The following is a 10,209-nucleotide window of genomic DNA, read 5'->3' on the forward strand; positions in this document are numbered from 1 at the left end:
AATAGTTAATTGAGTCTAGTCGTAACAGACTAATTTATGTGGTCAGCAAACTTTTATCCGAAACCAGTGCCGAGACTTTCCGAAAGCTGTTCGGAAATCGTATTAGCAGTGATGATAGAGCGCCGCGCTCTCGTATCTTCTCGCTTGATACGCATTCGATAGATTATTGCCCCGCTCTGCGCGCCGTATGCGTACATGCTATATAAAATGCGCACTCAGTCCGTACGTACGTACGTACGTACGTACGTACGTTTCCATAATTCGTTGCTTGTGTACGTGTGCTCAGTTGACCCGATCCTGAGAGTGATAGGTAAGCTTTCTACATGAACAGTGGAATGTTTCATTGAAATATGTCCGTTAGGTGCTTATTTCACCACTGAGAATTATATTAGTGTGTATTTTGGTTAGAGGGTTATGGTGAGGTCGTAAAGTTGCTTCATAAACCATAATTTAATCCATAAATATTCAAGCAAAAATGCATGCAACAACTTGGATGTGTGTGTGTGTGCTGTGTGTGTGTATTCAGTGTCCAGTGCAGCATGCGGACGGACGCAGTGCTAGTGTTCCATATCCAGTGGTTATGATGTATATATCAGGGGGTGCTTCATAAAGCTGTTCGTAACTTGGTCTTTTAATACGAACAGCTTTATGAAACGGGGCCCAGTTCGAGTCATACATCATCATTTAAGCCTAGGCTACAGGGTCAGTGCAGTGTATGTTCCTTAATTCTATTGGTATTAACGTTAGTCTTATTGCATTGTTTTCTCGTCTAGCTAGGCCTACTTGAAGTTGAATAGTCTGTACGACTGTACTGTAGATCTATCTATATAGTATATTGTTACATCAGTCCGGGAAACCCGCTCATGAGGACCGCCCCCGCGTACGAGGATGGTCCCTCCTCATGAGGACCTTCCCCCTCCTCATGAGGCCCCCCGGGGAACGCCTCATGAGGCCCCCCCTTCACTTCTTATTCATCTCACATCTGACGTATAAATTGTCGCAACTTTGCACGGTGATTTTTTGTTACACACACATGTCCACTATCCATGATGAAAAGAAGAAAAAATCCTGTCTGTTTTTTTTTTTTTAAATCGAGTTTTCATCACCCGATGCAGAGCGCCCATCAAAACACAGGCGCCAACGCGTTCGCACAATGCAAGACTGCCGCACCTAGCGGCCTGATCCGACTAAATATTTTCGATGCTTTTTTCTGCGGCTCTCACCTCTCCGCGCACGAATCAGCCTCGTGAAGCTGAAGTCTGACATCTTTTTACACAAATTCGTAACGAGAAAAATTAAATCAGTACTAACCTGATCTTGTCCATATATTCCAAATTACTATTCCACACTGATAGAGTAGGTGGGTAGATGACATACTCCAGTTTGTTAGCAAAATAATCACTTTGTAGGTATGACGAGTTCACTTTCTTCGTCAATTCCGCCCACGATTCCGCCGTTTGGGCGCTTTTTCTGGAATCATCCCGCGACGCGACGTACGTCGCATACATCACGCATCCAGCACATACTAAGTACCAGACTGGTATGTGCTGGATGCGTGATGTGATGCGACGTACGTCGCGTCGCGGGATGATTCCAGAGAAAGCGCCCAAACGGTAAGCGGGCGGCGGAATCGTGGGCGGAATTGACGAAGAAAGTGAACTCGTCATACCTACAAAGTGATTATTTTGCTAACAAACTGGAGTATGTCATCTACCCACCTACTCTATCAGTGTGGAATAGTAATTTGGAATATATGGACAAGATCAGGTTAGTACTGATTTAATTTTTCTCGTTACGAATTTGTGTAAAAAGATGTCAGACTTCAGCTTCACGAGGCTGATTCGTGCGCGGAGAGGTGAGAGCCGCAGAAAAAAGCATCGAAAATATTTAGTCGGATCAGGCCGCTAGGTGCGGCAGTCTTGCATTGTGCGAACGCGTTGGCGCCCGTGTTTTGATGGGCGCTCTGCATCGGGTGATTAAAACTCGATTTAAAAAAAAAAAAACAGACAGGATTTTTTCTTCTTTTCATCATGGATAGTGGACATGTGTGTGTAACAAAAAATCACCGTGCAAAGTTGCGACAATTTATACGTCAGATGTGAGATGAATAAGAAGTGAAGGGGGGGCCTCATGAGGCGTTCCCCGGGGGGCCTCATGAGGAGGGGGGAGGTCCTCATGAGGAGGGACCATCCTCGTACGCGGGGGCGGTCCTCATGAGCGGGTTTCCCGGACTGACATTGACTCATTGGGGACATTGTATGGTAGGTGTCCAACCTACCGACCGGGTCCATAACGACCGGCCGCGCATTATAATGGCATTGCGCGTACAGAAAGAAAATGTACGCATGGGACTACGCGCAACGGTGTTCGATTCTTCACTGGGCTACGCTACCGAGTAAAATGTGGCGAAAACAACTAAGTATTCCCTCTAAATTACCGAAATTTAGCAAAATCGAGTAAGGTTTATCGTGTAACTACATTGTACATATAACTAGGCCTACCCTTTGCTGACTCGTTGTTGATGTAGAGTATCCTTCCGTAATAAATTTGACGATTTTGACCGCAAAATTGTCACCGCCGCTTGTACGATCGTGCACACACGTTACACATATAGACTACAGTCTACATGGCTAATGGCGTACATGACATAAACATTTTGTCGCCCGCTACGACCGTACGAGTTGATGCAGAAACGAGAAATGAATGTGAAACAACAAACCGACTCATCTAATTTATTTCAATTACGATGAAAAGTTTCCTAATGAAAATCAAGTCAAATTCATCAAACAGTCCTTCAAAAGTAATATCGAAGGATTCAAAATATATTCAAATATTATTGGGGAAAAAATGACGGCTAGAAAAAAAACAGCGGCCTGTCGAAAAAACGCATTTAAGTGCCCTTTATACGCATTGTCAGGGTGGTCGGTTGAAATGAGCAGGGCAACTGAGTGCGGAAAAAATGACACCCCACGCGTTTCGAAGCCGCCATCTAAGAGCGCGTACCTCAGATCGCATTTTCAGTGCGCGCTTGTGAATCCGGAGTATTTTCTCCACACGTGAGTAAAATTTCAGTCAAATTGTGAGATTTTTCACGTTTCTATTGATAGAAAAACGTTAGGTGTCCGGTATTATGAACACCCAACCATACTAGGCCTATTAAGTTACAGGTAGCATGTTAGTTCCTATGCTACGGATATGGTAATTACCAGACAGCATGGTAATTCCGGACACGCACATTTTTGCGTACTGATGACATTCAGTACGCGCAAGACCTCGTAGATTAGCCTCACCCTTACACTAAGTCATACAAAGCAGAACGTTGTGTGGACCGAAATCGCAAAAAACGTGACATAAAAATGTAAAAACATGAAGAAATTCACATTTTACCTCAAATTTGTAGTTGAGTGACCTGCACCTCGTCATAGTTAACATTTATTTATGCATGTTTAAATCACATGTCGTAACTGAAATTCTATGAAATCCCTCTCACATACAGGAAAAATGCTGAAGACTCTTATAGAACCACAAGTTCACTGATAGATACTGGAAATTTGCAGCTACAGCTGTATCGTCCTCAAACGCGAACGATGCGGAAAGTTGTGCGCTAAGGAAGGGGCCCGCAAGGCCCGCAACTCGTTACCTGCGCTTCCATAGACAAAGCACATAAAATTCGATTGTCAATTTTTCATACGGTTTTATTGCGTGAACTGTTCGAAATGTTCAAGATAGAAATTTTACTGTAAAATACAAAATTTGAGCTTCTTTTGCCGATTTTTCTTTGTCATCCGCTTGGTGAGAATGTGTACTGTGATTTGTGGGATGAATTGTGATTCTGGTACAAGGACTAGGTGCGAAAGACATCGATTATTTCATTGCGAAAATCGTGTTCGGAATTACAATGCGATTTTGCACTGCGCAAAAGGACAACTTTTTTTAGAGGGGTATGTTTGAAGCATATTTTCTAAGAACTGGAGCGAACAATTGACATGAGTTGGCTGAATTCGTAATTTCCAGGAGTCTGTGAATAAGTGGTGTTATTTTTAGCCAAAATTTCATCCTCTGAGTACGGAATTCAAAGCCACGGAAAAAAAAGCGTCCGATGATACGATCTACTCTCCTACTGTAGCTGGCAGTATTCAATGTCTGCATTCATCTTGAACTTGAACATTGATTGCTGTTTTTAAGATGTGACAAATTTTAAAAAGTGTTAAGTCTAATGTCAATTACCATTAATGTGTTAAGTCGCCACTACCTAAAATTGCCAGACATTCATATCACATGTAACGTGCGCCGCGATCGGAGATCAGCTGGTATATGGGGTGACGGATTTTCATCGCTCTCAAAATACATTCTTAATTCACCTTTTATCCTCCATAAAAACACAAGTAGATTCTAATTATAATCCAAATGTATTTTACCATATATGTAACAGGTGACAAAACCATTTTTGATGCGAGGATGTTTTTTATTTTGAATGGATTTCAGGTGGCAAATTAACAAAGGTTTTCAAACGCGATGATGCACAATGTATCCTACATTGAAGTGTGTGTATAAGAAATTCGCTAATTAATACATGGCGTGCTATGGGCGGCAAACTAATACAGTGCCTATTGATAGTTTGCCAACCCGGAAGCGCATAGGAAATACACGCAAGTGGCGACTAAGCGATAATTGACATTAAAGGTTCTATAGGTCTACTATTGACCTCTTAAATGTTGTTATGTTATCTTTGCCCAAAAATATGTTTTTCAAGAAATGCAAAGTGACAGTTTTGAAAAACCACAGTTTTCTACAATTTCATTGTTTTGTATGGTACTTTTCCTAGCGTTGTGATCATCATGGCATCGTCATCTATTGTTCGAGGCCCCGCTGGAAACAATGAGTGCAGGATTTACGTTGGCAACCTTCCACCCGACATCCGGGAGAGGGACATCGATGACATGTTCTACAAGTTTGGTCACATCGCAGACATCGACCTGAAGAACAAGAGGCAAGGAACTTCGGGCGGATTTGGAGCACCGTTTGCTTTCGTCGAATTCTATGATAAGAGGTGAACCAATGCCAACAGCTTAACTTTTTCCCTCTATCTCTCTTTATTTCAGAGCACCAAATTGAAATGTTTGAAAGCTTTTGTGAAAGCATGTTCATCACTGTTGGTGGTGCACGACATGTTTACCTGTTTCAAATTTGTGTCACCCAGTGATTGAGACATTATGGTAGTGTTTTAGAAACATAAGGTTGGATCTGGTAGAGTATTGTGGCTTGTCCTGTTGTGTAACAAGACTTTTAAGGTAGTGATTATTCTCACTCTATGTGGGGTCATTAAGGTAGCATTTTGTTGTTTTGTTGAAGAAACATTACCAACCAAGCAACATTCTGCTGTATGTTTATTTTACTGTAATTTCATTTTCACATTTTCGCATTAAATCTGTTGAATCCTTCCCTATGAACAGAGATGCTGATGACGCAGTGCTGGCCAGAGACGGCTACAACTATGATGGCTACCGGATACGGGTTGAATTCCCCCGGGGGACCAAGGGATTCAAGGGCACCCGTCCCAGGGGACCGCCACCCAGGAGATCCCACTACCGCTGCATCGTGTCAGGTTTGTTGGCCATGGTTTGCTGACTTGCTCATTTGTGTAGCACCAGATGTTGCCTATCACCTGGGACCAGAAGGAGGATATTAAATTCTACACGATGAGTTCTTTAAACATCCCCGAAAGAATTTTGTCATGGAGTTGTGCAAGCTGGTGACTGAAGATTCTGTAGTATGAGCATGCAAGAATATGGTATAATACCTTGATATCTTGGAAGTAATGATAAGAATTGCTAGCCTGCTGCCCAAAAAGCCCATTGGAAATGGCTGAAAGTGATGGGTAAACCAGGCAGAGTCTTTGAAAACCAGTGAAAATGAATGCTTTCGATAGTCTACTGGGCTGGGGGGATGTATAAGATGTTTCACAGAACCCTCTCTGCTCAACAGGTCTACCCTCGACTGGGAGTTGGCAGGACTTGAAGGATCACATGCGAGAGGCCGGCGATGTGTGCTACGCCGACGTTTACAGAGACGGAACTGGTGTGGTTGAATTCCTGCGTGCTGAAGACATGAAATACGCCTCCAAACAGCTTGACGACACCAAGTTCAGGTCACATGAGGTACCATTGTTTCTTTTTAAGATTTTCTGTACTTACGGGGTCGGAGCTAATTGAATGAAAACTAAAAAAAGAAATAAAGGGAGATACAGTTTTGTAGAGGAAATTATACCAAACTGCTGTTATGTGAGTTTGAAATTGTTGCTGTTTATTGCTGTTGTGTAGTTAAAGAGGATGCAAGGAAGAATGTTATATCTTTACTCATGTTCACAAAGAATATTAAAAGATTGTGACTGCATGGTTAAGCTTAAGATCAGTGACAGGACACACAACTATTAACAGGCAGCTCTTGAGTGAAACATCTCAAATTTTCTTTTTTTCCTGTTTGTTAGTGTGTTTTTTGTTTTATCCAGAATGGATGGAAGTTGAAGAAGGTACGCGATAAAAAGCAGTATTTTACAGTTTTCTTCCAGACCATACATTTAGATTAACAAAACATTATTTGGCTTTAAGTTTTAAACAAAGCATTACGGAAATGGCTATTGCTGGAAAAGAATCTTTTGAATGTTCCAGGATGGTTTTGCTGATGTTCAGTTTTCACTGAAGATTGAAATTAATGCCCTTCTGTTACTTATCAACATCCTATGACTTTCAGGGAGAGACCTCTTACATCCACGTGAAGATCGACCCCAGCAGCACTGGATATCGTTCCAGGAGTCGCTCGATGAGCCCACGTCGCGGTGGGGGCTACCGTTCCAGGAGTCGATCCCGCAGCCCCCGCTGGGGAGGCGGCGGCGGGGGCCGTCACCGCCGATCGCGGTCCAGGTCCTTCTCACGCTCCCGCTCGCGGAGCTCTCGATCGAGGTCCAGATCGAGGTCGAGGTCACGATCGTAGGCTCACCTGTGACAGGTTGCGTCCAGCAGAGTTGACACTTCCCACTTCTTGTAGCAGCGTCGCAGATGGTATTTTGAGGATGCTGGAAAATGTTGTGTATGTGATTCTCTATGTAAATAGTCCCTTTTTTTTTTCCTTACTCACTCTTTCTGTAGTTACTGCTGGCTCATCTCTGTAGGATGTTCCTCCTTTCAATATTTGCTCTGCACCAAGCACCAGAATCTGAGCTGTACATACATATAATACTTTCTCTGGGAGCATTTACCCAAACCACTGATTATACTTTAGGACGGTCAAATCATCTGCTTGTATTTCCCTTTCTTCATTGTATTACGATTGCCATGCTAACCATATGCTCCCTTCACTTTTGTTTAGCGAGAGAGAAGTAAGGGTGGAAATTTAACTTTATATCTTCTCATTTGCATGTATTTCTGGAGAATATATTAACCTGATCACAAGGCACCTATGGGTAATTAAAACATGAACCTTAATGCATGCCATCTCCCATGTGTTCTTCTTTTGTTCTTTTTCTTCTTCTTTTTATACATCACCTGACAATGGAAAATGTGACTGTCAGCAACCTTAGGTGGAATTTATCAACTTATGTCCTTCTTCAGGCCTGTCAGATATAATCAAAAGGCTGTTTATCATGGTGTCACAATATATAGGGATTTAAGTGCTTTCCCTCATGCAAAGTCTTTCCTGCGGTACGGGAGTCTGAAGTCTGGCTATTTTGTACATTACAATTATTGCAGCTGCCCATGGCTCAACGGTGGCACTGCTTTGCCGTTGTTCGGTCGTTGCAGTGATGCTGTTGTGGGAGGTGCAGTTGTTGGAAGTTGCTGTCGTTACAAAAGTGCTTTATGAAAGTGAGGGGCTCAGGAGAAATTTTTGGATTTGATATTCTAATGTTTAAAGGAGTGATACTCGGAAAACATCCCAATAAATTGGCCAGGGTTCAATAGTGTATCATATTTTGAGTTTGTACTTCAGGTCGTCTAATCATTAAGCAGTGTAGTTTCAGAATGAGTAGATGCAATTCATTTGTGACAAAATGTTTTGAAGTTAATGACAGATGGCAGAATATGTTTTAGAAATCATCATATCATATGTAGCATATTTTGTCAGTATTATGTTCAGAGTTTTGTTTTCTCTACTCAGATTGTCATGGTTTTATTTCATCTTACTTTTTTGCTACTTTCATAAGTTTTCATTTTGAGAAAGGTATTTCATTCACAATCACATTGGCATAAACAAATGTGTCATAAGTGCCCACATTGGTGATTTCTTTTGGGAAAGTGCAGGTTTAACCTGTCTGTTGGGTTTACTCACATGGGGCTGGTGAACAATTGATCAAGTTTGTACACAAATTCATATTTTTCCATCCTTATAGTCATACTGTATCACAGTTTGCACATCACCCTCATTGCATAAAATCCTCATTAAGTGACTGGAAAACTTCTTGTAATGAGTCTATGTGACAAATACGACATGTTATGTTGCCGATAGGAGTATTTAGTATTTGATGCTTTAATGTGTACAAATTGAACTGGGAAGCATGTTTTGGTCCATCCAGTGCAAATTAGATATCATGTGTAATGAAGCAGCACATCGCCCGTTATACTCTTTCGGTTCATGTTCCTGAAAAAAAAAAAGTGTGGAAAGGTTGCATGAAAGGATAATTGTGTCGGCACATGTAAATATAGAACACATTCAATGATTTAATTTTCGGTGTAAATATTGGAAATTGGTGTTGGTGTGGAAAACATATTGTGTCTAAATTGATTTTTTTTTTCTAGGAGAAAGGTCTGTGATATATTAATTTGGGACACTTTAAATAATGAGTTGTGGTACAGATTTATGTTGAACATGCATGTACTTAGCAGTTTGGGGTTCTCATAAAAGCAAGTAGCCTCGAACAATATGGGAATCACAATGCAGTTGACATAATGACAACTTTGTCTTTATGAATCTACACTGTGAATATGACTTTGTCATTTGAGGATGTCTAGTGTAATTGTAATTAGGAAGTGTACTTGCACGCCAAATTCAAATAGCTTGTTTGTACGAAAAAGAAGCTGTTTATTCTTGGATTACAGTTTTGTTAGTGAATGTGCATATTGGCTCTTACACAGAAAGTGGTAGATTGCCACCTTTCATTCAATCGTGAAAAAGTTTTTGAAAGTTAGTCAAAAGCCCCGTATAAGTTTTTGACTGTCACAACACTGCAGGTTGACAATCAACAAATTGGAAATGTGCATTCATATTGTATACTGATCTTCTCTCGGATTACTGAGCCATGTTGGTGGAAGAAACACTGATTCGCTGCGTGCGGAAAATAACAAACTCTTTGATTCCTCTATAGAGAGTCTTAAGCATGCAGGATGTGGATGCCTTAATGTACCCAAAACACATCCTGTTCACCACTTTAATATCAAATCGATCTTTAACACATCACATGGTCACGTTGTCATACTCGACATGCCGATTCTGTTCCACATCCGAGATTTGAGAGGACCCATTCACTATCAAATTTGTGGTGAAGCAGTCGTTAGCTGTGGTCAGAAATACATCCCTGGAAACAGATCCACATTATCTGATGCCTTGCCCTTTTTTACTCTGTTTTTCTTTGCTTGCTAGGCTGGTGTAGCTTGTGGTACCATTAACAAGTTTTGCAAGATTTTGCACACTTTTTGTGTTTCCTTGTTCATGTTACACCTCAGTTGCTGAGATACTGTGTGAGGATTTTCTAATCGATTTTCATGACTCTTTATATGTCTCAGATTGGCTCCTTCAGAGACAAAGAGGAGGGAGGATCATAAGATGAGGATGTAGAGAGGTGGAGGATATTCTGGATCAGGAAAGCATTGTCAGGATCCAGGAATATGGGATGCAAAAGATGCAAAAAGAAAGGGATCCAGGAATGTATTCAGGATTTGGACTCAGTATTCGGGAACCAAATCAGGATCCAGGGATCACAGATCTGGCATCCGTGGATCAAAGCGGGATCACACGCGGATCACACGGATCATGCTTTTTCCAGATGCTGGATCAGTTACATGGATCAGAAAAAGAGAAAAGAAAAAGGAGGATATGCAAATCAGTCAAATCAGAGAGCTTTCACAGATAATCGGGATCGCAGGATCACAAAGAAAAAAGTGGTAGGGTAACCAAAAGCATAGTCCAGATTCAGAATCAGTGGGATTTCATGGAGACAGA

General features: G+C 41.5%; 1 protein-coding gene across 1 annotated transcript; it reads left to right on the plus strand.

Annotated features, from left to right (window-relative positions):
• Positions 1-291: 291 nt before the first annotated feature.
• LOC139729850 (serine/arginine-rich splicing factor 1B-like) lies at positions 292-8,738 on the plus strand. Its single transcript, XM_071640774.1, has 5 exons — positions 292-310; positions 4,826-5,050; positions 5,454-5,605; positions 5,986-6,158; positions 6,751-8,738. The coding sequence occupies exons 2-5, from the start codon at positions 4,839-4,841 to the stop codon at positions 6,988-6,990; spliced, it is 777 nt and encodes a 258-aa protein (XP_071496875.1). The 5' UTR covers positions 292-310; positions 4,826-4,838; the 3' UTR covers positions 6,991-8,738.
• Positions 8,739-10,209: the final 1,471 nt, after the last annotated feature.

Source organism: Diadema antillarum, unplaced genomic scaffold, assembly GCF_040938485.1.
Source record: "Diadema antillarum isolate AM-2024a unplaced genomic scaffold, OU_Dant_1.0 seq00000266_RagTag, whole genome shotgun sequence".
Lineage (NCBI taxonomy): Eukaryota > Metazoa > Echinodermata > Echinoidea > Diadematoida > Diadematidae > Diadema > Diadema antillarum.

Coding starts and splice junctions, on each gene's coding strand:
- LOC139729850 (XM_071640774.1), top strand. CDS start 4,839: ATGGCATCGTCATCTATTGTTCGAGGCCCCGCTGGAAACAATGAGTGC. Junction 5,051..5,453: donor GTCGAATTCTATGATAAGAG/GTGAACCAATGC, acceptor CCCTATGAACAG/AGATGCTGATGACGCAGTGC. Junction 5,606..5,985: donor CTACCGCTGCATCGTGTCAG/GTTTGTTGGCCA, acceptor TCTGCTCAACAG/GTCTACCCTCGACTGGGAGT.